Source organism: Cyrtonyx montezumae, unplaced genomic scaffold (assembly GCF_038088225.1).
Source record: "Cyrtonyx montezumae isolate F1298 unplaced genomic scaffold, pur_monq_1.0 scaffold_3, whole genome shotgun sequence".
Classification (NCBI taxonomy): Eukaryota; Metazoa; Chordata; class Aves; order Galliformes; family Odontophoridae; genus Cyrtonyx; species Cyrtonyx montezumae.
Genome location: NW_027072034.1, coordinates 80,786,049 through 80,813,863, shown reverse-complemented (window position 1 = coordinate 80,813,863; position 27,815 = coordinate 80,786,049). Strand labels below are relative to the sequence as shown.

The window sequence follows — 27,815 nt, the reverse complement described above, 5'->3', positions numbered from 1 at the left end:
TTTGCACAGGCTGACAAGATGAGTGTAAATCTCAGCCAGTTATCAAAATCTGCACAGGGAAAGCGTAACTTCTCCTCAGGCTGCCCAGAGAATTGCAGCCAGTGAGAAAGCACCTGTAGTGCCATGCTGTGGGATGTGTTTTTCCCACAGCTCCATCTCCAAGTGCCCATTGGGTGTTCAGTCAGGCCAACCATCAGTATCTGGTACAACACAACCATTGAACAGGAGGGTAAGAGGCAGAAAATGTGCAACACGGAGCAACAAATGGTGTTAGCCGAGGAAGAGGTGCGGACATGAGGCATACATCTAACCCACAGTGTGAGACTCAACAGAACTATCTTATGTCAGTGACATAAGATAGTCACCTACTAAATCACTGACATGACTTCCAACTAACAGATGGATGCTCTGGAAAGCTCAACCTGTATCTTTATTTATCAGCCCAACACATTTTTCTGGAAGACTTTTCTTTATGGAGCTCTGTGTATTGTAAACCAGACAGTAAGCGTTACCCTTTTACAGAGATGGCAGCCAAATCAGTGATTGCAGCAGTGATACAACTGAGGTCACATCATTAAAGAGGGATGCCCATAGCCTCCCAATTTTTCCACTCTCTTAGTGAACTATTTATTAAAAGTATCTTCTTTCTTAGAACAAACAAAAAGTCACACGAAACATGAAGAGCACTGATCAAAAAATCCCCCCACAGAAGCAAAAATGACTGCTGAAAATTCTTACTAATGTCTAACAAGGTTACTTTCAAAAGTCAGACCAGAAAATGTTCAATTCTACTTCTGTAAACACTTAAAAAGCAATTTATGGTCTAGGAAGAACACACAGGAACAACAAAAGTGGAAAGTTCTCTCATACTTTAATTATGCACTTAACAATCAGACTCTACAGATTTCCCACACCTGCTCTTACAGCTGAAGTAACGTTCAGAAGACCAGCACAAGGCACATTATGGGCATTAATGTTAACAGAAATAGCAATAAGAAGTCATTACTCGGGAGGGTGAATTTAATACAACCTCAAGTATCATTTCTATTCTAAGACAAGTCAACAAATGGCAGTATCTGACCATATTAAGGGTCTGTTTTAAACTGATGTGCTGCTGGAGGTAGTAAAACAAGGGGAATGTAGCTGCCCTACGTGGTAATACGTACCTCTGAAGAGCACTGCATTATGGTAACTTTTGTCCCTGCTAAGTTAGTCTAACTTTACCCAGTGCTATCATGAATACAACCCCATAGATAGCAACAGGGCCTTTCAGCACTTTCTATTGCCAAACAGGCAATTGCCAAGCCCAAATCAATGATTGCACAAGAAGCAGTCCTTGCCCTTCATTCCTGGAATGGCGTTCTGGAATGGCAGAGTGCTCTGCAAATAAGCAAGAAAGCCAGGTATTGCGAGTCCTTTTTTAATCAAATAAAAAAAAATACATAGTTCTTTTATCTTTCTTGTGAATCTTCGGTGTGAGGTGGAAAGCAGCTGACATGAGCAGCATGGATGTCCTTATCTGTTCCGTGTGGCATAGTCACCTATTCTTTATTTTAATACCCATAACTCCAGTGGCTATCAAGGCACTTTCATACACAAAATTCATTCTTAGGTGTAAGGTATATTCCTTCACCTGCATGACAGGAAGAAACAAAAATCTACAATAACTCACAGATGAAATAGTATTTATTTCTTTCATCACGAATGGGTGACTCATGAACATCAGCTCTTTAGAATGGCTAAAAAATTAAAAATGAATGCATTACAACTTAGAAAGAATGAGGCTCAAGTATTTCCTACTGTTATTTCTTTCACTGTGTAGTATTTCAGCTGCTGAATTTAATTTCTTTCTCTTAAAAAGTCAAAGGCCTTGTAATCTAACTGTTAAATAAAGTCTACATAGTATTGAGCAGTGCCACTGCAAGGGCTTTCACTTATAGACAATTAAAAATAAGCGTTCAAAGTGCAGCCTATTTCCTTCCCACTTTTCTGTCTGCTTGCAGTAGCAAAGCAAATATATATAGCTTTTAATTATTTCACAGACCACAAATCAGTTCTTTATGAACCACAGTGGTTTGTGGACCAGATCTTAGCAGAACTGGTACTATTTCTGTTTCCCTGCTGGATAACCTAATCTACTTCTGTCTGCGATTTAAAGTCACAGAATTAAGACTGAGATATAATCAGTTTTCCCTGAAGTGTTATGTTCAATGTTTCTATAAATACGAACAAAGTGACTGAAGAGGAGCTCAGACGTGATAAAGATAAAACTCTTCAGGCTTCACACAGCACAACAGGCACAAATTCACAGTCTACAGTAGTCATTCTGACTCGATTATGGGAACCACAGTAATGCATGGAGAGTTTGTATACATATCTGAGATCGCCTAGATCCAAGTGTAAAACTGTGCAACTTTACTTTGTTGAAGCTCATTAGGTTCACAAGGGCGCATCTTTCGAGTTTATCGTCGAGGTCCCTCTGGATGACATGCTCACACTACAGCTGCTGCTGCTGTTACACACAGTCATCTGGATTTTCTTGCTGTCTGGGAGAGTTCCCACTCTTGGGGAAACTTACTGGACATGTATTGCAATGTGAAAGAAGAGCAAATTCTTTTTCACGCTACCATCTTGGGATTTCAGCTATGGCACTGGCTGGGAAATAAGTTGGACAATGCAGTAACCGACACTAGCCAGTCTCTAGTGCCTCAGGGTTACAAAATAATTCACAAGATGCTCCTGAAGCTCCCTGCCAACAACCAAGTTTCTTGAATCCAAGAGTGTCTTTGGTAAGCCAGTTTCTTTTGGATGCATCCAACATGTAACTACAGCACCCTAAGAACATCAAGTTTTCCAGTGTATTTTAAATGACAGCAGTGGATGGATTAATCACATCAAGGAGAAATGGCAAGTTTTTCTCCTTTGCAAACAGTCTCAGGCCATTCTAGAAATTCTGCATTTTAGCTGCAAGGTGATGGGAAAACCCTGCAATCCGGATAGATCAGATACACCACATATTCGGAATTGATTTGTGTCAAGGTAAAAATCAAGAGGACAACAGTAAAAATTGCTAGGCCTCTTCAGAAACCTTTATCCCACCCCACAAATACAATACATACTAGAGAGAGCAAAGTGAGAACATAAAATGAGTACATCCCCCAGGAAACATCCATCCATCAAAGTTATGCTTCCTAGAGTTGAAGTCTACAGTACGAGAGATAGTAGTCATACCATGCTCAATTCCTGTGGAGATGACCAAGCTTTGGTAAATTTGGCTCATCACATTTACAAATAAATTCAAGGCTGTGCCAAAGGCTAGAACAAGTATCTTTTTAGGTACTAAGGTCTAGGCTTAATGTAGAGCAGGGTGTTTCAGTCAGAACAGGGCAGATAAGCTGGCAATCTGCAGAAACGCTAGTGAGCCCTTAGTAAGGCTTGTAAATCCTTCTAACACTGAAATTCTGCTGTTTGGAAGAGAGACGTATCAGGGACAAAAGGGAGCAACTGTCCACACTACACTGAATAGCCAGGCAGAAGTAGCAAGCATCAGATATTTCTGAAGTACAGTACATGGCCTCAGAAAGGACTTGCAATGCCTCTCTACACCAAACTCTGAGGGGACTGGGTCAGATGGGCTCCAGAGTTGTCTTCCAACCTAAATTACTCTACTGTCCTGTGACTTTACATCTTTGTGATTATCTAAGCCCTTCTCCAGTAACTGCTGTGCAAAGGCCCAGCATTCTACACACTGTCCTCCTTGTAGTGTCACAGTACCTAACAAAGGCAACTGATATCTCTGGGAATACACTGTTTATTAAAAAAAATCTGTTGTCTCCAATTAAATGTTTTCAGCCCATCACAAACCTAAGTTTCCAAATCAAAGTAGCAAAAAATACAGGTTCTATATTGCTTTCATGTCCACTAGACATGTCTTCTTCAAAAGCAGTTTCATCTTCTGTTTGTTTTTCTTTTCCTGGTTCAATTAAAAGCAGTCATTCCAACTATATAGTAAAAAAAGCTAAAAAGAGTCCAGTGTGAATCTTAGTTCTTTCAGTACCAGCATTAAATGACGATGCTTCTTGCACTATGGGAACTTCCTCTGTCCTGCAACAGAAAATAAAAGATTAGGAACAAGGCAAGATAGATGAAAATCCTGTGTCTCCCTACCTTGCTCTGAACACTGAAACAAAACCAGTCATTCACAGATATATACATCATAGCTGGGAGTAGAACTGCATTTCCTTCCAAAACTCAGTGGAGAAAATTGTAATATGCAAAATACGGCCCCTTGAGAAGGCTGCCACCTGGTAAAATACTGCATATAGATGATAAAGGACACTTAATTTTGTTGTTGTTGTTCTTTTTGAAAAACTCAGTTTTTTAAGGAGGAACAAACTGTCCAGCTGGGAGGCAAGGAATTGGATACAAAGCTTTTCACACACAGGACACTGCCTGAAATCTAGTCCCAGGATAAAGTGGTAAGATGATCTGTGAACAGCCCTTCACTCCTCCTACAATGCGTGTCCTGTCCTGAGGAGCTGCAGCTAGCAACCCACACTCTTCCACGTGGCCTGAAGGATCATGCTTTTCGCACAGTTCTCTAGGGTACTCAGTACTCTTTGCCCTCCCCTTGAAAGAAAGGCATCAAGCCGCAGAAAGTAACTAACATTCACTCTCAGCCCCAGAACCCATCTCTTCCCTGTGACTGGAAGGAAAGGGGCAGCTGACTCACCGAGCGTGGCCCTGCACCTTCCCTGTGCTTGCCGTCCCGATCTGGGATGATTTCTAGTGAGCGATAACTGGGAGGTTTATCTTCTGGCCATTCCCGAGACCGGTTCCGGTCCCGGTGCCGCCTGCGGTTTGTCGCTGGGAGACGGATTTGCTCTTCTGAGGAGCTCCACGATCCCCGTCGGGAAGGGGGAGAGTAGCTGTGCCGACGGTGCCTTGAGTTATTGCTGCTCCTGGTGTGCTGCTGGTACTCCTGCCTCACTGCGGGCTGCTGCCTCCTGCCACGATGGTGGCTGGAGTGCTCTTTGGCTTCCTCTGAATAGAAGCTGCAGCTGCTGCTGCTGCTTTTTCCCCTCTCAGTCTGGCGGGTGGGCGACACATCCCGCCTGGAGTGATGGGGCCTGCCATCATAGCCGCCTGTCCTCTGCCTTGGAGGATGGTCCTCTCGCTGCCTGTCTCGGGGCTCCTGACTGTAGCTGGAACGAGAATCTCCACTGGAAGGCAAGGGCCACCTCCGATCTTCCCTTCTGTTCTCTGCTGGGGAGTCCCAGGTTCTGGGGCTGCGGGTAGCTCTCTGCGGCCGTGAGGAGTTGCTGCTCCCATGGGAGGAAGAAATATGAGCAGTGAGAGGAGGAAGGCCATTTGTGCCGCGTTGCATGATGTCGCTGCCCAGGGAGGACAGTAAGCTGGGCTGCACCGCCTGCCGCTGGTGGGAGGGCGGCCGGGGCTGTGACGGGTTAAGATTTTGGATTTCAGATTCCAGATAGTCCAGAACACCCTTGTTAGGGGAAAGTCGAGCTTGTGGCTGCACCAGTGGAAGACTGTTCTGCAGAGACACATCTGAAGATGAAATCACAGGAGGATGCAGTAAGTTAGGGAAAAGCAAAGAAAAGCGAGCCTCTGTGTGCTGATGGTCTTGGCTAAATCTCCTTTGAGTCTCACTTCTCTTCCTCACTGTAGGAGCTGCACAAGTTTCAAGCATCACAACCACACAAGGTCAGATGCAAAGTACAGAAACTGGTATGTTGAAGCCATGATCTGTGTTCTGAGCAGCACACAGGTAAGAAATTAAGTCATCCAGCACACCAGGAAATAAGTATTCAGAGAGAGGAACAAAAGTTTTCCTACAGCATCAATAATTTTCTTTCTTTTTTTTCTTTTTTTTTACTCTAATATCTTACTGAACTGGAAGCAATATGAATCAATACTGCAAAGGAAGATTGTTTTAAATGCTAATGATCATAAACACACACACGTATATGAACAAATGTAAGTAGAAAATGGTAAAGTTTCTACTCTACAAAGCTAGTGCAGTTCTGGAAGTTATCCAAAGAAGTCACGAACCTTCATCCTTGCAGTTTTCCAAAACCCACGTGGACAAAGCCACAGCTAGTATTACTGAGGTTAGTGATGGTCCTGCTGTGAGCAAGAGGGAGGACTAGGTGACCTTAAGAGCTCCATTCCACTCAGCATCTCTAAATTTACAAATACGTGATGTGAATAAGGCTAAGCAACAGCCTAAGGAACTTAACTGTCTATTGTATTCTGATAGCATGTCCATGTGTTTTCTTGGGAAGTCTCAGTGCATTCCATCATAACTGACAACAGCTCAGTCACCACATTTTCAAAAGATTAACTGACTAGGAAAAACACCAACTGCAGAACTAACTGAAGGGTTAACAAAGTATATACTCAAACACCTTGAATCCAGCATTTAAGATGCTTACCAGTTCTTCAGACAGTGGTTAAGACTGTCAACCTCTGCCTGCTGTACAATGACGAAAAGCTGATTTCAGACGAAAAAATTCTGTATTTATTTGACAAGTCATGCTGAATTCTGCTATGTTCTTGGGGGTGGTTAAATAATATTGCTGGTAATAATTCATGCTATTGCTTATGTCTCTATGACTTCAGACACTATTTTCCCTATTCAATTAAACTCAAGAATATACACAACTAATGTAAGTGATTTGGGGGCAGAACACCTAGCAAACTCTTCCAGATTTATTCTTTGCTGCAGGTAGGCTAGATCTATTGCACAGAATGCAGTTTGCCCTCTATTGTATGAAGACCAGACATTTGATAAGAACTCAAACAAATTGCACCTCACTTCTCATGTCAGTTTTGGATATAAGGAGTTGACCGTGACCAGGACAGCAGAACAAAGACACAGTACCCTCTTCCACCCCATGAAGCGAGATAAGCTGGGTTTATTTACCCTGCAGTCACTGCTGTATAGCACAAGATACACCTTAGTTAGCATTAAACTATTTCACCCAGCACAGAGCCTAGCAAGACACTTAAGATGGATATGCTGTGTTTATCCACCCAGGTACATCTAAAGCACATTGCAGATGTAGCACAGCTGTCATGCTAGGACATGCAGTCATGCTAGGAATATCTTTCTCACTCTGTAGTAGAGAGGATAGTCTCACTGCTGAAGCTTCCTGAGAAGTTACCTGCTTCTCTTACCCTCTGAAATGATGGTCATAGTCTCACCTTGTTGCAGTAGAGGGTTCAGCTGGTAAGAGGAAAGTTGTGAGCTCCTATCAGCACCTCCATAGAACATGTTAGGTAACATCCAAGGTGCAAGTGCCTGAGCCCGCTTCATGAACCGATGCCGTTCCAGTACTGCAAAAGAAGAAGAAAGCTTTGAGCAGCTATGCCTAGAATACAGCTTGTAGAACACGTACCCGTTTGCTTGACCGACTCTGAATGTGATCACAGAATGAGAAGCTCTCTCCAACTTATGACAAAGGTTAGTTTTAACAAAAAAGTTGTACAGTTTCCAAAATGTACCTAAAACTGAAAAGGGTTATGGCCTGGTACATTTCCAGCAACCAGGAACAAACAGCACTAGGGTTAAGTATATAGCACGTTTCCTAATGCAGCACTTCTACCTGCCTTGTCACTATGAGTACAACTGTGGCAAAGTGGGAAATAATGTTTCATGCAGCAAGTCATAACCACATTGTCTTCTTTCTTAAACCTTTCAGTTCACCATTAGTCCTTTCCCTACAGTTAAATGAGACCTTTTTTGCTCCCTCTGGGTAGGCTTTGTCTAGATCTTCTCTTCCAAACCACACTCAACCATGCATTGTCCACATTCTTCCTGTCTATTCTTTCAGCTGCCCTTGTTGTCTCTCTCCCATTTATCTCAGCATGACTGCAAAAATTAAATCCTTTTGGACAGTGTGGCCAAACTGGTGAACAAATGAAATGTCCTGTTCTCAACAGCCATGTCCTGTGTGCCAGAAGAGGAAACTCAGTGGAAATTTCCACTTTGTCACCATTTTTCCATCACTAACTCCAGTCCACTACCAGTGGAGTCAGGTTTAAATCCAACTTCACTTTTTTTAACACTTGCATCTCCCCTCCTGCAAAGACAATATCACCATGTCTGTCTTCAAAACCATCACTCGTTGCTGGTTCATTCCATGGAGAAAGCTAAAACTTTTGAGCTAAAATCTCAAAAAAAACCCCAAAAAACAAAAACAAACAAAAAAAAACCCCTAACTCCTGTCACAGTCAAACTTAAGTTTACAATTCTGCAATTCCCAGACATTACAAAGCCTGACTCTGTATCGTTTGGCCATCACCTTTGAGTGAAACCCTTCTGCAACTGTGTTCTGCAAAAATTACCTTGCATGGCTTCTGGAATCTCAAAAGAGGCAGTCTTTTACTGCAGTCTCTTCTGTAAGGCACTAACAGAACATTCTTGCCTATACATTTCACCAGACAGATAAGAATGTAATTGCCTTTGAGACACTTACCCCTCTGATAAATCTGGCTGAAGTTGGCTGATGAAATTAAAAGTTACTGAAGGGGAAGAGACTGGGGATACAAAGCTGGCTGCACAAGCCTTCCTTCTGTAAGAAACCAGGCTACAGCTAAGCTCCAATTAATTCTGTCCCTTGAGTTAATCTGTAGCAAGCAGCATTTAGACCGATCTCTTTGGGTCTCAATTCCTCCACCTCCATTTATTAAACAGACAGTATATATGTATTCCTTTATCTGTTTCACTGAATTTACTCAGAGCACCACTTGTAGAAGAACAACGACTGACACTCCCTCTGAGTACTTTCTCCCCTTTCCCCCACAGCTCATGCAGCTCCACTTTGTTCTCCACTCCAGACTCCCACTCCCTCCCCAACCTGGCTCCAGAGTGAAATACAAAGCTGGAGTCTTCAGGAGTTTTAATCCTAATACACTCATTTCTCTTCGAAGTGTTTTGTCCTGAGGGTAGCAGCTTTCAAGCATTTAATGTAAAACTTGCTTCATTATTTTCTTTCCAAGGGATTTTCCACCAGTTCAGCTTTCAAATTTGGAAGGAAGAGTGAAAGAAGAAAACAAAGAGAGATAAAAATAAAGGCCCTATCTATTCCTCTCCCATTCCTCTGGTTATCACCTTAAGTATGTCCCTGCACCTGTAAAATGCACATCTCTGACTTGCAAATGCAGTCCTATCTGAGCAGAGAAAGGCTCAGCAGTGAAAGGCACACTTACAGCACTACAGGTTCTTTCTTTAATGTATGAAGGCAGCTGCTAGCACTGTCATCCTGAGCCTATGATTCTCTGATCTATCCCTGTAGCTGAACAAATGCAGAACTATCCCTGGACTTTCTTCACTACCCTCATCTTTTTTTTTTTCCTTTCCTCAGATTCTTTGCCTCCCAGTTTCATCCCAATATATAAAGTCCTGAATTCAGTACTCTGGTTCCCCACTTGAGAAATGGAGGTGTAACTACAGATCTCTTTTCTAAAGTGTGAACATTTTTATCTGAGGAAGGTCAGATTCACCACAGATCCAAAATTCAAACCTGCTATAAAACCTTGGCAGGGTGTTTCATTGTTCCTTTTTCCAAACATTTTTTTACCTTTGACAGCTGCTGGGCCATGTATCCAATTCTAAAAACATTTACTTTCCAATCTAATCAGACCTGGGTGCAAGCATATCCCATTTTGCACCAATTCATTAATGGAAGAAGTCTGCAGGAGAAAAGGAACTAATAGGAACAGGAGGAGGTCACACATGTATTTACCACAATATCTGTACTAGTAGGCTTTTTGCAGTTTTCCATGGGAAATGTAATTGGCTTGCCCCTGGGGCACACTTAATATTTCTATAACACCAATTCTGAATCATCCAAATAATTCACTTCTATTACAAGACTCAAAATCGTATTAGCTGATGACAAAACCCTCAGTTACCTCGCCTCAGAGTATCCTAAGCCCATTGAACAGATCGAGGCTACCCTCTAGCGGCCACTGAGTGGGAAGACATCACCCACATTCAACTCACACTGTAATTCTACAACTTAATTGACGACTTTTGTCTTATCTTCAATTATGTGGAACTGTTACTTCTTAGAACTGTTTATTTAAGATGTTTCCTGCCTCAGTCTTCTGTTTTTTAAGTCCCCAGTTAATTTCCTGGAGGAAGAAAAGTCCATTGGAAGCAGGACGAAGTGAAGGTGCACCAGAGCAGGGGAGCAATCTCTCAAGGAATCCTCAGAAAGCAGGTCAAGAGGGCAGGCAGCTGGAATGGAAATTGTATTCACAGATTCCAGTGGCCAGCCAAGGAGGCTGAAACCTTCTGTACCATCTCTTGTGAGCAAACAGAGGTTTTGGGAACCCCACAAGAATTTCTCCTATTTGTTCTCAGCAGAAGACAGGAAAGACAAAAGCAACACTCTGGAAAGTGTCACTGCCACTTACAGAAATTCTCTTTTCAAAAATCCTCTTCTTGCTGAGAACTAGGAACTCTGGAGGTGCAAATCTTTCATCTCCATCACATTTCTCTAATGGAAAGCAAGTTCTCTGTCAAATTTTCATTGCATTCTCAGCACCACACAACCAAAAAATTCCAAGAAACTGTTTTGGCTAGTTTTGTTGTTTGCAAAGGAGATGGTCTGTTTGCTCTTTGCAAAGGCTAAGCAGATTAAGCATGCATCTAAAACTCTCACAGTAGCTTCTTTCAGTTGTTAGAAAGCTTACTAACACCTAAGGTATTCCAAACAATGCTCTTGTGAGTAAAAAGAAACACAGCTCCTGTTCACAAATCCTCGCAGCATTTGTGGAAGAATCCAGTGATTTCAGTGATAAGTAAATGTATGCTTGTTGTAGTGTATATGGACACTGAACTAGTGGGAAAAAGTGAAACGCAGAAAAATCCACTATGTTTTTGTCCTGACAGAAATGATGAATTGACACAAATGCCTGAAAGGTGATTGCAGCAAAAGTGGGGTTGGTCTCTTCTCACTGATGACAGGTGACATGACAGGGGGAAATGGCCTCAAGTTGCACCAGGGGAGTTTTAGGTTGGATGTAAAGAAAAACTTCTTTACATAAAGGGTTGTTAAGCACTAGAACAATCTCCTCAGGAAGGTGGTTGAGTCACCATCCCTGAATGTGTTTAAAAACCATCTGGATGTGGTGCTCAGGGACATGATTTAGCGGTGGGTTGTTAGGTAGGGTAGTATGGTTAGGTTAAGGTTGGACTCGATTAAGGACTTTTCCAACCTGAGCAATTCTATGATTCTATGACACATATTAGCTTGCATCTCACCTTTCTCATTACAGCAGCACCGGGTTGGGCAGCAGACACAGCGGACGTGGCAGCAGCAATGCTGGGGGCAGCACTGACACCAGCATATTCCAATCAGCAGGAGGAGGAGGAGGCCACCAAGGACGATGAGGAGTACTGTGAGCCAGTCTATGTGAGAAATAGAGAAAAAGAATCCTGACATACCTGGTCATAGTGACTTACTAAGCACCTTTCCAGAACTGTACAAGTCTTGGGACGGGGAGGAAAAGAACAGGAGGAGATATATGTTGCCCAGGCAACAGGAACTTACGTAAAACAATTAGCTTAACTTCTTTGTCTGGATCCCCTGAGGTATCTCCTGGTGCTTCCACAGTGCAGTAGTATACACCATGGTCCCACCACATGACTTCACTGATAACAAGGTCTGCCCCTGTGGAAGAAAGACTGAGAGGTGAGCAGAGTATTTGAAACTGACACTCCTTTCAGACCTACTCTAAGAGGGCCTGTTGCCTGCAGGCAACATGGAGTACTGCATATTCCCTCCACATCTGGATACAGTACTCCAGGTGAGGTCTCACCAGTGCAGAGCTGAGGGAGGTCTTACCTCCCTCTACCTACTGGCCATGCTGCTTTTGATGCAGGCCAAGATACGGTTGGCTTTCTGGGCTGTGAGGGCACACTGCTCACTCATGTCCAGCCTGCCATCCGCCAGTTCCCCCAGGTCTTTTTTGGCAAGGCTGTGCTCAATTCTTTCATCTCCTAGCTCGTATGGAAAGCAGGGGGTGCTGTGACTCAGGTGCAAGACCTTGTACTTGGATTTGTTGAACCTCATGAGGTTTTCCTGGGCCTACTGCTAGAACCTGTCTATGTTCCCATTGCCACATCGCAGAATACATAAGCTACAGATTACGTTACCCATATTTATGCTTTTCTTTGCTTGGTAGGCCCAAACACTGGTTCCCTGCCTGTCTGTGAGGTCAGGTCACTTACGATTCTGGATGGTGATCTTCCGTTGGCGGTAGTCAACACCCAGCACAGGCTCATTCTGCCCATATTTCTGGACGACAATGCGCACCTGTCGCTGGCTGTCATTGCAGTCATCAGACGGGTCCTGGCCAAGAGCTAAACTGGCTTGATACGCTATAAGCACACATCATCAAATAAGATGCAAAAAATTACTTCAAAGAGCCAATTTCTATCCAAGCAGCAGAGAACTCCTGCATGCATGTGTATATTTGCTTTTGTTGAGTAAGGCAAAGCATGGGTTCAGAAGAGAACAGATAAGTTGCCTTGGAGTGCTTAAAAGTAAAAAAAGGAAGAGGCACAGGAATGACAGAGATTTTGAGGGCTGTAGAGGAGCTCCTGTGTTCACAATTGAAAGAACAACAGCACAAAGAACCTAACAAAGGTAGGTGGGAAGGCAGGACCCAGGACAAAAACAAACTGCATGGAAAAAAGTCACGGAATTCCTAGAACTACTGGAACAAAAGCAAAACTGTGCTTATTGAACAACAAAAAATATCTCTAGATACATACAAACCACTGTGGGATCACCTCCCTCTCACTCCTCTATCTCATTATATGTTGTGGGGCTCCTAAAGAATGGAAAACCTATCATCCAATTCCTGCTCAGGCTTATAACATACAGAGATTCAATAACACTAATGGAAGTCTAGAGGCAAGTTCTGTCTAATACTCTCACAAGAGATTCACAGTATAACCTAAGATTGAGTTTCCAGGCATTTGGGAACTCAGATTTGTGGGGACTACTGATACAGACACTCAACACTGTCTGTAAAGGAGAGTGGACAGGACACATCTTGACAAAGACATAGCCGTGTTTACAGTGGATAGTGAAGAGAGATCCACCTAAGCAAACACCATGACTTTTGTGCTTTTTGTCCTTGTCAGGGACTATGAGTTTGAGCCACATTACTCTGGAAATAGCAGAGCATCAGACTCACCTGCTTGTAGACTTGGCTGTAGACCACATGCCTACTCAATCCACCCACAGATGGGTTTTGGACACCAAGACATCAAACAAGCCCAGGGTCTTCATGCTTAAGTATGCAATAAGTTATTAATTAACTGTCTGGCCAGTTTAAACATACCATCTTAAACACTCCTGAAAGAAGGCAACAAGCACCAGAATATCTGCATATGAAGTGCTGCCACTAGTATTAAATGGCTTAGAAGCCTTCCTGCACTCCAAAGAATATGTTTCTGCCTAAAATCAGTAACACTCACTGGTCTCTAGCTCCAGAACTGGTGCCTCCTATGTAATTGTTAAGTCTATATGTTGAAAGACCCTTGTTTTCAAATATGGGGCTGCCAAGTCTGACACATGTAAAATATGGCTGAATCTGTCTGCTTTCTGATCTGACAACAAGGAGGACAGACGAACTGTTTTGGCTGGGATTCCTATGATACAGTACCCTTAAGTCTTGACAATGCAAAGGAAACCACAGGCACAACATTGTTTTCTTGGATCCTGGGGAAAAATCTGTAAGTCTGACTCCCTGTTCATTTCCATTTGAAGAATGACTCCTTGGAAGACAAGCCTGATACTCACAGACTGAGTAGTAATCAAAGATGGGGTCCTTGCAGAAAGATTTGAAGCGCCAGGTCACCACTACGTCCTGCAGCTGTGCTGAAGTGCTGTAGTCACACCTGAGGGTGATACTGGCAAATAAGGTGGTGTAACGCTCAGTATCCTGCACTGTCACAAGCAGAGAGAGGCAACCTGCAAGCGAGAGCATGGGAGACAGTCAAGCAGCAACAGCAGACATCACAACGTAACTCTCACTCAGGACCAGACCAATAACTGAAGTACATTTCCCTCAGCCTCACACAGGATCTGCACTTACAGATCTTTTTTTTTAATGAAGCTGTTACTGTGTATGTTTAGAACTCATCCTGAACAACTTCCACAGCACTGTCCAACCAAAAAGCTGCATCTACCCAGCGAGATTTTTACAAAGTTTCCCATAAGCTACGCTTTATTTTAGCCACACTCAGAAACATCTCTATCTTGTTTAAACTTTGATAATACATAAAGCTGTACTTGTCATTAACAGAAAAGTTATCACCAGTTGCCTTTGATAAGGCAATACAAATAGTGTGGAGTGAGTGTTGTAGGATGCCCTGTCTGGAACATATCCCAGGAAACAGGGTGAGCTTGTGGTGCTGTGCTAGGTGCTTCTAGATTGTGAGCATGGGAAACAGGGAAGGAGAGAAGGAAAAGGGAACATCTCAAGTTACAAACCAAAAAGGTCACAGACCAGCACTTGCATCCCTAGTTTTCCCCTCTGTTCTCATATTTTCAGGATGAGAACAAGAAATAAGGGGATATATAATATCTGGATCACACTTGCAAGCATCATTCTTTCAGTGCCCTCTTAGGCTGCATGAAGTATGCTTCTGTCAAACATAAGCTTGCCCCATTTCCACCATGAGGAAACCATATAGCTGCAGAGGTACAGCACTGTCTCAACATGTATTTTTGCAGCTGGATACTGTTAATGCAGTAATTGCTTGGTTCCTGGTTGGAAAGAAAGCCTTGTGGCCAGCCAACTCAAAGCAAAGTAGAGCAAACTTGCTAATCGCAGTAAACTTTACAGTTCAAGACCTTTTTGTAAACTAAAATATATGCAAACTTAAACACAGAAATAGTAGCAGTGGTACCAAATTCTAGCAAAACGAAGGCTGTTTTTTACAGTGCTGTAGTAAGACAAGGTCCATACTGATGACAGGTAGTTGCAGTGACTTTTACTTAATGACATCATACGTTGACTCATGTCTCAGCTTTCATCGTGAAACAGCTCATACACAGGACCTTACCATGTGAAATCACAAGAGACCAAACCAAAATCCAAATCCTCAAGACTGGCAACACCTTGATCTCATTGGCAAACAAACAGATTTTTCCTGTAAGAATTCTGACCTTCATGGACACAGCTTTTCTCTGTTTTCCATAGCAGCACCTCTCAGACAAGAATGAAATATTTAAAGCACTGTGTGCTTTTCACTTACAGAAACCAAAGTTTTTTTTGGAAGAAATCTTTTGTCATTAGCTCTGTTCTAGAATTAGAGTTGAACAACAAGTTCCTTATTTTTCAGTGTGGTTAAAAACATACTTTTCAAACTGGAGGATGGTCAGATGTCTCCACATGCCTGGCATTTTATACCAACCTCTCCAGCCAACACCACACAAGACAACTGAAATTAAGATGGGTTCCTAGGGTTGAATGACTCTCCTCTCCTGCATGCTCTTCTCCTTTTCCTGCTTGTGAAGAACAAATCTGAGTCTACCAACCTAGCAAGCTACTGTTAGCTCATATCTGTGACCTCCTTTGAGGAAGATACTGACATTTAGAACCAGTGATGCCAGTTTTTAGCTAGTCAAGTGGGAATGTTGCCGTCAAGCTAGACAATCAACTGGCATACCTCTGTATTTTTCACCTCATTTACAGGTTCCCTCTTTGAAAAACGGAACTTAGGTGCTAAAAGCTAAGCCATCAGCAAATATACCACTGACTCAAGCAGCAAAAAGATCAATTCGGTCCCTACAGGAGATCGGAAGCCATCCAGCAACCTGCAAAGCTTGGAAGAAAGGCCGATTCTGGACATGGTGTGCACCTCTGGTTTCGGTAACACGGCTGGGGCACTTGTGGACAACCCAGAGGGGACGGCCCACGCGTTTTCCCACTTCCTCCTCGGCCAGCCTCAGGCCGCGCTCTTGGGGGAACGAAACCACGCGCGGATCGGCCCTCCTGGAGCTGCCTCGGGATAGCCCAGCTCCATGCGAGGCGCAGGGCTGGGGCAGGCGCCCCAAAACCTTCCCCAGGGGAAACAAAGAGTGCCGCCGCAGACTCCCTCCCGTCCCATCTCCTTCTCCCGGCCGCTCCCCGAGGGCGCCCGCTGACCCCGGCTCCGTGCAGGTGTACTCACCGGCCGGCAGGCAGGCCAGCAGCAGCCAGGCCAGCGGCAGCGCCCGCCCGCAGCGCCCGCACGGGGCCATGGCGCGGCCTCCTCGTCCCGCCCGGGGCCGTGGCGACAGGCCACCCCGCCGCGCCCATAGGCCCTCCCCTTCCCGTGGCACCTGTCCCGGCGCTGCCGCCCGCGGCAGTCCCCTCCCATCACTGCCTCTCCCCTGTCCTGGGCCCCTGGCGGAGACCTGTGCCGTGAGCGGGTGGGCGCTTTGCAAGCCTGAGAGAGAGCTCTATGGTGTGTGTTTATCGCTAGGCGTGTAAACGAGCACAGGTCGCGGTGGATGGCAGCCGCCCTACCTGCCTAGGCCTGAGCGCCAGGGCAGTCACGTCGAGGCTGGAAGGAGGCGGCAGAAGCTCGAGCTTTTGATTTTAGGGTGGGTTTTTGGCCTCCAGAAGAGAGAGGAAAGCCGTCGTGGAAACTCTCCCACCCGTGCCCGGGCAAACTTGCACTACGGTGAGGGAGAGCATCAGCTGCAGGCGATTCTGGCTTTGGCCTGTAGTGGCAGTGCATGGGATACGGATGGCACGGGGCACTGAGCTCCACTCCCTTAGTACCCACACGGTGCCCTACGTGAGGGTCAGGGCCCTGGCAGCAGCGCTGCATCAGGGTTCAGACCACCAGGATTGAATCACGGAAGTATCCCAAGCCGGAAAGGACCCACGGAGATCACTGAGTCCGGCTCCACGCAGCAGCACCCAAAACCCAGACCCTGTGTCTGAGAGCCGTGTCCCAACGCTCCTGGAATTGCGATAGCTCAGACGCATTTGTGAATGGGCTCTGTTGTTAGCGTTGGAAAAACAAACAAACAATCATCAACCCAAACGACTGTTTACTTCCCAAACAACCCCCTCCCCACCCCGGCTCGCCGAACTACAGCTCCCAGGGTGCTCGCTGCTTAGCGGTTGCCTAGAGACTGGTAACGCCGAGCTGGATGCGGCTTCAGGTAAGGGGCAGCGGGGAGCAGGGGGCTCCGGGCACGGCTCTGGGGTGGGACCGGCTCCGACTCCATCACCCCTCACACAAACAGGGAAAGTAAAACAGAACAAATGTTCTGCGGCCGAGGAGGACCATCCCTTACCTCTGAAACGTGGGGCGTGTTGGTTCTGCTGTACTGATGTTGTTTTTATTGCCTGCTGCGTATGCGCTCTTTGTAGTTCGTTTTTATGATTTTCCTTTACGCTGTGTGTTAATGAGTAACTGCGGTGATACGGCCTTGTTTCGTATCTTGCTCAACCGAAACCTGGTTACTTAGCTTTATTGGCAAGGCACACTTAGCACTCTCACTTGTATGAAACACAGCTGGGATGTCTGGATCATACAAAGGACTATTTTAGTTTGAAATTAGACTTAAGTTTTATTTCTTCTGTTTTACTGGAAAATACTTTGTGTGCAACACAGCGATAGTCAGAATCCACACAGGGTTATCCTGTCCACTTCTTTTCTCTCTCTCTTGGAGAGCAAAAGAGTGACGGAACAAGTTAGATAGCTCAAGTTGCCCCAGGAGAGGTTTGGGTTGGGTATAAGGAAAAAAGAAAAAAAATACTCTCTGAAAGAGTGATCAAACACTGAAATAGGCTGCCTGGGGTGGAGGTGGAGTCACTGTCTCAGGAAATTGTTCAGGAGTTGTTCAGGAAATGTGAAAATGTGGTACTGAGGGACTTGATTTAGTGAGCAGTATTGGTGGTAGGTGGCTGGTTGGACTAGGTGATCTTAGAGGTCTTTTCCAACCTTAATGATTTTATGATTGAATGACTGTTGTGATGTGTCTAGATCCTGCTTTGTAGCTATATCCTTGCTGCCTCAGTCTCTGGCTAGTAAATATTTTATATATGTAACCTTATTTGCTGAGAGAATTGGTAATTTCTGTTAGTCTCCTCTCTGCTCAGTCCTCTATTTTACGAGACAGCAATATTCTCCACTGTGAAAAATTATTTCCTTGGGATTTTGTGTTGATTGCCTAGAGCTAATTTTTAATACTAATTTTGAGGTAATGCAGGCAGATAATGACACACAGGCAGCACTATGCCAGCTATGCCTGATTTACAGTTGCATATTTTTCACTGTGTATATGAGCACTTAAATATTTTAATTTCATTTTGAGTGAAGTTTAGGTTTTGCAGCACTCTGTAGTTTGCACACATTGTGCCTACCGGCAGCCCAATAAATTGCTAGCATACTGTGATGTGGTCTGAAAGCTAAAGGGAGTCCTTAGTCATTGAATGGTGTGTTGTTTTTCATAAAGAGAAGGAAGAGCCAGAAAAAAGTACCAAGAGAACGACCACTAAAGTTGAATTAAATGAGCATGACTTGGCAAATAGAGAGAAATCTGACACTTCCAAAGCAGAGCTAGACTTGGGAAGGCAACCTGGGGCAGATGATTAGTGCCTAATTCCTCATGGCAAACACCCCGTGTAACTGCCAAAAGTTTCAATCCTTAGCTCAAGCCAGTATTACCTCCAGGCCAGAAATATCAATTAGTAGCCTGTAAGTACTGTGCTAAAAGGAATCAGGATTGGAATCAATAAATGAAAACTAAGTCCTATGATCAGCAGTTTTTTGGTGTTTTTTTTTCAAGTGGGCTGAAGACAAGAAAAGGAACACAAGACAGCCTCTCATGAGGGGAAGAACAGGTTACCAAAAGTACCTTTTGAGTTTCGTTCAATACTCACTGGTGGCCCAAACTTTTGTAAAAGAAACTTCAGGGTTTGAAGTGAATCAAAGAAATAGATCCTGCAGAAGTAGCACAGTGTGGAGGTGAATTCTTAACCGTTATTGATACTCATAGCATGGCAGTTATGTTCTTCAGCAACAGAAGACTATTTCTACATGCCCTGAAGTAGTACACAGAACTGGTATCACTACTCTGTAGAACTAAAAACTGAGGTGAGGGAGATGATGTCTTTTAAGCACAGTTTTACTGTGTACACTAACTGTGTACAGTTAGTGGTAAAGTAGAAACAGCTTTAACATAATTGACTCCTCAGTATATATAGATATATAAATAGACAATTTGACTCCTTCAAACTGCAACAAAAGTAGACATCTTTCTCTTGAGACTCCTTAGAGTCTGAAAATAATATATATCTATATCTATATATAGGCACAGTGTTTGAATGCCAACACAGTAATGTGTACAGCGAACTTTACAGCAGCTCTCTGTGACTAGAACCCAGATAATGATGGAGGCAGAAATGTTCAGACCCTCTTTCAGCCTAAAGCGTTTTCCCAAGAGGAGTTAATTTATAATGAAAACTATGATAGACTTAATTTTTAGAAGATAAATGATTGCTAATTAGTTACAATAATTTGAAATGTTACAGCACTTTTCTCTGTGGCTATCAAAACACTTTGCTAAGATGGGTAAGTTTTATTATCTCATTTTTCACAAGAGATAACTGAGACAGCCAGAGGTGAAATGACTGATACAAACTGTACACGTCATTACTGGGTTTGGAATTAGAGTTCAGGTCTCTGAAGACTACTGTATGTTTATGCAACTAGTGTGAAACTGTTTCTTCGGTAGTATCAGTTCTGTTAGCTTACTAAAACCTCATGGATTTCATTTATATATATATATTGTAATTGTTTTTGTTTTCTGAATTTAAAATTTCCTGCATGTCTATTTTTGAGAGCTTCCAAGGAGTAAAGCTCATCTTAATTCTTAGATGAAATTATGCAGAAAATTCAGACTCTGGCAAAATCTCAGAACCTTCAGATGAAGATAAGAGTAGGGCAAGTTGACCAGATGATGGCATTAATGGCATGTCTACAATATTTCTTTGCTTTCACTGTCTTTCTGGGGGGTGGCATTATGTTTGGATACTGCCTTTCCTGAAATACCTGAAAAGTCCAAGGTGACACAAGATATTTTTTTCTCAAACATGTTATGACCCAATGGGATTTATTCTTTCTTTTGAAGTCCAGCTTACACATGCATACAAATTCATTTGCATACTGGCTGTATTTGTTATGCTGAATATTTAGATTTTGATTTGTACATAATTGCTCCCATGTCCATTTTGCTGGGTTTTTTGATTGGTTGGTTGGTTTTTGAAATAGGGACCAAGTCCTTTTTTTCCTGAAGGATTTATCTCTCCTGCTTCTCTGTTCAAGGCGATCACAGAATGTTTATCTCCTGATATTTTAGTGAAATCTACCAAAGAGGAGTTTTCTTTCAAAAACAAAGCTCACCCTGCTACACTAAAGAGAAGCCCAGAATGCACACACCTCTCTTCTACTTCCTCTGTTATGCAGTATTTAGATGACAGTCTTTCTGTAGCAATGTACACAAATCCCAGACCAATTAATTCACCTGATAAAGTAGGACATATTCTTGGATTATCTGTACTTGTAGTGTTTAGGCAGATCACAGATATTTGTTTGGGAATCTCAACATTTGGGAGGAAATGAAAATAGTCTAAACAACAGACAAAGTCAATAATATTACAAGTTCCTCTTCGCTGCCACCAGGTAAAGAGGACATGTCATCTCCAAATGAGTGGGAGGGAGCAGATGAGAAGCCAGCAGAAGGGGAAGAGGCAGATCACAGCACTGGCCGTAAGTACTTTCTGCTGTTACACTGATTCCAATAGTAAACCTACGGTAAGTAGCTGCTGGCTTCTCACACCACTCATGCCTTCATTTCCAGTATGAGATCAACTTTGGTTACTGTTCTCTGTGTTGTCAAATTTTGTTTCGATCCTAGTCAAAAACGACCTCTTCCAGAGATGTCCTGGGCTGTGTCAGCAGTTCTTGCCATCCCTCAGCCTGCAAAGTGTCTTCCTTGATAATTCTTGCTGCTTAGATCTGTTTCTGTAGCCATTACTGCAATCAATTTGCTTTAAAATATGGTTATTTGAAAGCGAACTTCTCCCAACACTTAATGCTAAACAGCAAGAAGTCCACTGTTTGACAGGGCTTTTTGTTTTGTTACAATGGAACTATACTATAGATCTGTATTTTTATTTAACCTGACGTGTATAAATGAATTATTCAAATTAATTCATACCTAAGAGATCCCAATTGTTCTTTATAGAAGAAAGCAACACTAGCCTTCCAAATGAATCACCAAGTGGAGAGGAAGAGGAGGAAGTGGAGCAAGTGGATACAGATACAGAGAGTATTGGTGGGTACTGCTTTCCTTTGGTGGGATGTTGGCATTAACTTAAAAATCACATTGCTTTGTAGCTTTTATTTTTTGCCTGTTGTTGTTAAAACAGCATTTCAGACCAATGCCATCATGTTGCAGTTATGGAGTTTAGATGAACACTTCCTGTTGTCTTACTTTGTGTACTTCTTTTCACTCTTTTTCCTTGCTGGTCTTTCATCCCATAGTTGGTTGAGGGGGAGAATAAAATTAATATAAAGTAAAAAGCTTGCAAAATAGGTAAGGGAGATTCAATTTGAGGTGTCTAACTTGAATTCATTTTTTAACAAATGTTTACAACTAGTTGGAATTCAAGTTGACAATGTTTTGCATTGCAGTCCAGTAAAGAACTACACTCAGTGACACATTAGCAGTATACATTTTCTGAGACAATGTTCTATGGAGGTCTGCTGTATGTGAAAGAGCAGTGAGCACTTGCTTTTACTAGTAGCTGTGTATGAAAATGTGTATTCAGTAGCTGCTGGAAAGAGACATTTCAAATACTGTTTCATTTATAAAGCTGAGACCTAAGCACTGAAGCTGAATGACTTCAGTATCCTAGGTTGTGAGTTTTAAAACCAATGCTTTTAAAACATTCCCATTTTTTTCCCCCTCAAATTCTTCAGTTTTGAGTATTCACAGTAGTGTTTTTAAAAATTGGAGGGAGGGATTATTCCAGGACAAGTTGTTACTGAGACAGCTTATCCCTGTGCTCAGCTATGGAATGAGTATTATTCTGTCAAAGGAGACAATGCATGAATCCCTCCCTTCTTCAGTTAAGTACAAATATCATCAAGAAACCTAAGATTTATCCTAAATATAAATATTCTTTACATTCCTACTTCTGACATGCAGCAGATGATTTGGAAGAACAAGATAATACTGAAGAATACCCAAATGAAGAAAAAAGCCCTGAGAAGGAAGAAAAGAAAATCTCAGAAACTTTCTTCTATAGTTATGAAGATTTATATTCACGGCCATTTGTCACTGAAGACTCAGGGATACCAGTTAACCTTCTTACTCTTAAGTATCCTTTCTGTTGAGGCTGTACAAATTTAAGGCCAGGTATTTGTTAGTTTGTGTTGTTAAGATTGTGCTTGTCTGGTTTGGAGTATCCTGTGTGGAATACCCTGAGGCGTGGAAAAGAATCCAGTAATGGTCCTGGATGAATTTAATCTTAAACATTGTCTTGACATTATAAACGTTTCGTATTAGGCATATTTTTTACTTTCCTAAGTAATGTCATATAACTATATCATAGTAGGAAATCCCCAGCAAAGCTTTCGCTTTACACTGGTGTTCCCAAGAGGCTGAAGGCGTGTGTGCTGCCGTGTTCCTCATATAATGCAGAAGAAACTAGGTAGACTTGTAGCCTGCTGCTCAGAAGGCCTAAATTGGTGGAGTGGAGGAAGTGATGCCGATCAATTAAGAGCTATAATACATTATTTACTAAGTAGATTCAAGGAGGATATAATATGTGACTTTCACAAGGGTTGGTATTTTTCTTTGCAGACAAAGTCAAGTTGCTGTTCAAGATTGAATTTTCTGTTCCCTATGTCTGCCTGCAGACAGAGCTTGAGTATTTCTTTGGTTTAAACTCTTGTCTGTGGAACAGTTCCTAGTAATCAAATGCACATTTCTTACATTACATTTGAAAAAAGATCACCAAACTGATAGAATGTGCATTTCTGGCAGCCCCAAAGGATTTTGCAGAGGCAAGAAGCTTATCCTGTAATGGAGGTGGGAAGGTGGAGCACAAAATTTAGAAGGTCTTCACTTTGCCTTCCCCTCAGTTATAGACTCTGTATTGTTTACCTTCCTGTGCTTTGAACAAAACTTGCCTACTATCAGACTTTTAGTCACTAGATTCAGTATTCTTGCTTTAAAGCAAAACAAAAACCAAAAATTGTATCCATTGTATCCAACTTTTCTTGAAAGCCAGCATCAAATCTTTTCCTTATTGAACTGTTCTCAGATATTCTTTTGGATATGACTGCATCAGAAGTGTAAACCTGATGGTGTTGGATAGCCAAAGCCTCCTATATGTAGCAGGCAACCAAGTGGTGATACTGGACCTGAAAACTAAATCTCAAAGTTACCTCCGGAGCAGCAGTGGAGGTGGAATTGGGTTTATTGCGGTATGCCTTTAATTTAATTTAATTTAATTTTATTTTATTTTATTTTATTGTTTTTTTTCTTTTTGGAAGTTTGTCCTTATAAAGCAAAATGGTCACTTTGTTACCTAATAGGAGATTTCTACAGCTGCACGTGTAAGAACATATGGTACTGATTAAAGGGGTGTTGTGGACCATGCACTACAGGCTAACTCAATCTGTCAGTATAATCAACAGAGCACAAATATCTGCATACTTGTCTCAGGCCCAGGAAACTTAAAGGACTGATAAGTGCTGGCTGAGATTAATTTTAGTACCTATTACTTTCTTATTTAAACATTAGTGCTCTTTTCAGCTCTTTTTTTTCCTACTATTCACAGCTGATACTGATACAGTGTTGTGCCAGTGGATGAAATTTAGAAAATTAGCAACCTAGATAAATGAAGAGAAGAAGTATCTGGTTTCACTCTAGTAAACTAGGCAAGCTTGGAATCTCAAATGCTTTCTATGGTTTTGTGGCACCTTACCTTGTGAATAGCTCTGCCATCTCTCAGATGTACTCAATATGAACAAAGCTTTCAGTATAAGAAGCCTCGGACTGCACTGCTGACACAAGCAGCCTTTTAAGGAGAATTGTGGTGCATCTATCCATCTACAGAAAAATGTAATTCAGATTGGCTTTTCTACATCTTTCTGTGTAGATGAATGCTGACCCAAATGGTGCCTGTGGAAAGATCAGCTAGTGAGTTGAGTGAGATAGAAAAGTAAAGGAATGCATGATAAAGGAGTTTATCATTCAGTTTCTCAAGATTCTGAGGTGTATGTGTGTGATAATCCTATTTCGTGTGCCTAATAGTTTTACCATTGTATGTGTATAATGGCTTAATTCAGGTACTGAGCAATAGACTGGCAGTTGTTCAGGAAAAAACATACAGAAAAATGCAACTTAGTATTTACAGCAATATCTTTTGACTAATGAGTGAGCAAATACAATAAATTAACTAGCAGAATGGAGACAAAGGTGTCATTACACCACGAAACCGGACTTTTGTTTTTCAAGGCACACCCTACTAAGCAGTACTTTGCAGTGGGAGAAAAAGGAGAGAAGCCAAACCTCATCATCTATGATTATCCTTCACTGAGGCCTTACAGAATACTACGAGGTACTGTAAAAAGTACTATTTACATTCTACATGAATGGGCAGTGTTTGTAGATCCCAGTAGATGGAGTAGCAGCTCACTTTAACTTTATAAGGAATTAAAAGGTTTTGGTATTCCACGGCAGAATAGAAAACACTGATTTCCAGCTTTTTCCATTAAAAGATTGAAGAAAGCTTTTATTTAGTAGAAATAGTCAACTGCAGTGAACGTTGCGCTCCCCTTAAGCAGTTTTTCCTCTTGTTTCTTCCTTTTTTCCATGCATGTGTGGATTGGTATGTTTCTCCAGGTGGAACAAAAAAAGGCTATGTTTTTGCTGATTTCAACCATACTGGCACTCTGCTGGCCAGTATTGGAAGCAGCCCTGACTACATGTTGACTATTTGGGACTGGAAACAAGAAAAGATTGTGTTAAGGTCGAAAGCTTTTTCACAGGATGTTTACAGGGTCACATTTTCTCCTGGTAACGAAGAACAGCTAACTACAGCTGGAGTAGGACACATCAGGTAGGTTTACCAGTTATGTTTAATACATATCAGCTCTAAAGGCATAACAGCTTGATGATCACTAGCAGGAATGTATCATTAGCAAACATGCATTAGTGTGGAATGCTATTTTACCTTGCCGTAGCAATTAAAGAAACAAAAAGCCCTTCAGCTAGTCAGCAAAGTTAAACATCTTTGTTGTCAAAAAGGGATGACGCTTGGCATTCTATATGTGCACTACTGGCTTCATTCTTGTAATTCCAACAAACACTGGGGAGAATTAATAACAAATATGTATACATAACTGTAGCTGTTAACAGAGCATTCATGCCTCCTGGGCTTTCTACCTTTGATTTATTGCGTTCAGCTGCTGTTTGGGTAGCCAGTAGAACTGGTTGCCAAGTCATGGGTTAGAAAGTCACCACGATACAAAAGCGGTGCTTCCATACGCTCCCTTCTATCGTATGTTCGCAGTTCCTTTTTGCAATAAAAAATAAGTGAAAGCTTTAACCTCTTTGGGACAGAGATTAACATTGTGATATGTGTTTGTCTAGTGTAGAGTGTTATGTTAGCACAGCAGGGACTGAAGATATGGCTTGGATGCTGTTGTACTAGATACTTTTAAAATTAAGTTTCTTTGAATTCTATGGAGGTATCAGATCAAAATTTGAGATGTGCTCTATAGTTTAGTTGCAAGATGGGTCAGAAATAAGAAATTGCTTGTTTAGACTCAGAATGAGAGTGGTTTAGAAGATATTTTTTACGGAAGTCTGATAAAACAAGCTCTTTTATAAAATTTCTTTTCAGCTAAAATACTATGAATAAACTCTGACATTGCTTTATAACACAGATATACATGACTCTTAACACAAACATGCATTCAAGCCCCAATTTCCAACATTTAACTTAAATGTAATGTTTAGTGCACACACAGTATACCATCCCTAATTGTCATATATATTAATTTTTCTGTAAATCAATACTTCTAAACAATGTTTTATACTGTTAAAAATATAACAATTGACTAGGAGTAGCTGCAAAGATCCAGGGTAAAACTTTTTGCTTACTGAGATTTTGCAGTCATACTCAAGTCCATGGTGTCATTTGTATGAAAATTAGGGAAGAACTTAGTCCCTTGGATTTACAAAGTTGGACATCATACAGTAGAGATAGCAAGAGTAAAACATAAATCCCTAAGTATGTGTGTTGGTTGTATCTGGAAAGATAGAGCTGTTAATTTAAATTTTTGTTTGTTTGTTTGTTTGTTAATAATAGCATAACATTCATTCTGACCACTTTAAATTCTCCTGGGTTTTTCTGAGAAATAATATCTGGGGAAGTTTGTGTGTTTACAAAGCTTTATCTCATTAAAACAAACAAACAAAAACATCCAAGGTCTCCCATGAAAATTAATAATAAATGAAAAAAATGGAATCCCTGGCAAGATTATTCCAGTGTCTGAGAGAGACTAAGGAGTATCTCTAGGAACTAGAGTGGGATGTATTTTCTTTACTCAGGTTCTGGAAGATGGCTTACACATTCACTGGTCTTAAGTTACAAGGAGCTTTGGGTAGGTTTGGAAAAACAGCAGTGACTGACATTATAGGGTATGTGGAGCTGCCCGATGGGAAGGTAAGTTACAACAATTTTAATTGATTTTGTGTTCCTTCTCATGTTTTGATGAAAAGTTTATTAAGTTGGAGAGTTACTATTTACTTCTAAGTTATATGAATTAGACCCTCAGTGCACTGCTCTAGTAAGCTAATATTGACATTAATTTGCCAAAGAAAATTGCTTGCTTTGTAGTAATTGGAAAGTACATTTAATATTTTAATTCCCAGACAAAAGACCTTTATTGGCTTAGAGCTGAGGCTCCTCGTAGAGCATAGTAAAGATGTTCATGTGAAGAAATGAAAAGTATGTTAACCACAATCTTCAGTCATTTCAGTGCAGGTGAATGTTGTCATATTCTTTAAAAGTTGCATCTTGTCTTCCTTTACAACTTCTCTTAAAAATACTTGTACATTGCTATTAATTTAATGCTGTTGTAGAAAGAAACCACAAAGTTAACCAGATTCTTGTCAATGTTTCTGCATGGTTAAGTACAGTTACTTGCATGCTTCTCTCCATTTGCATTGTAGGTTGTCTCAGGGGCTGAGTGGGGCAACTTGCTGCTTTGGGAAGGGGGCCTCATCAAAGTAGAGCTTTGTCGAGCTGGATGCAAGCCTTGTCACAATGGCCCTGTCAGCCAGATAGTTCTGGATGAAGGAGAACTTATCACAGTTGGAAAAGATGGCTTCATTCGGGTGGGGTTTTACTTGCTTTGCTTTTAGGTGTACAAATTCGGGATCAGCAGAAAGATGTCACATATTTTCTTTACCAGAGCTTATTTACAGATTATGCATTACAGTTGCTTATGAGAATTAATTTTTAGCTGAGAATAAGGACATGTCTCCACAGTGTTCATGTTTGAATCAGGTTGTTTGAACCAGTTAGTGTTTACACACATTCTGTTTCATTGTGGTAAATGTTGTTTCAAAGGATAAATCGTGGCAACATTGAAATTAATTTTCTGAGTATTTTAATGCTTAGATTATTAATACAAAAATTAATTAAATCTCAGAGATACATGCAGTGAAACAGAG

At 41.8% G+C, this 27,815-nt stretch overlaps 2 protein-coding genes across 2 annotated transcripts in view; one reads left to right on the top strand and one right to left on the bottom strand.

Annotated features, from left to right (window-relative positions):
- Positions 1-3,004: 3,004 nt before the first annotated feature.
- Positions 3,005-16,303, bottom strand: ILDR1 (immunoglobulin like domain containing receptor 1). Its single transcript, XM_065740764.1, has 8 exons — positions 16,226-16,303; positions 13,848-14,018; positions 12,266-12,415; positions 11,586-11,705; positions 11,297-11,443; positions 7,228-7,359; positions 4,733-5,568; positions 3,005-4,104 (listed from the first exon to the last, which is right to left on the bottom strand). Exons 1-8 carry the CDS (start codon positions 16,293-16,295, stop codon positions 4,063-4,065), a joined length of 1,668 nt encoding a protein of 555 aa, XP_065596836.1. The 5' UTR covers positions 16,296-16,303; the 3' UTR covers positions 3,005-4,062.
- A 4,445-nt stretch (positions 16,304-20,748) lies between these two features.
- CFAP44 (cilia and flagella associated protein 44) overlaps positions 20,749-27,815 on the top strand; it is a 36,563-nt gene continuing 29,496 nt past the window's right edge. The window contains exons 1-8 of the mRNA XM_065742059.1: positions 20,749-20,824; positions 21,303-21,392; positions 22,269-22,440; positions 23,389-23,551; positions 24,588-24,690; positions 24,975-25,191; positions 26,688-26,802; positions 27,312-27,476. Of these exons, the coding sequence (XP_065598131.1) occupies positions 20,749-20,824; positions 21,303-21,392; positions 22,269-22,440; positions 23,389-23,551; positions 24,588-24,690; positions 24,975-25,191; positions 26,688-26,802; positions 27,312-27,476 (1,101 nt within the window). The remainder of the gene's footprint in view (positions 20,825-21,302; positions 21,393-22,268; positions 22,441-23,388; positions 23,552-24,587; positions 24,691-24,974; positions 25,192-26,687; positions 26,803-27,311; positions 27,477-27,815) is intronic.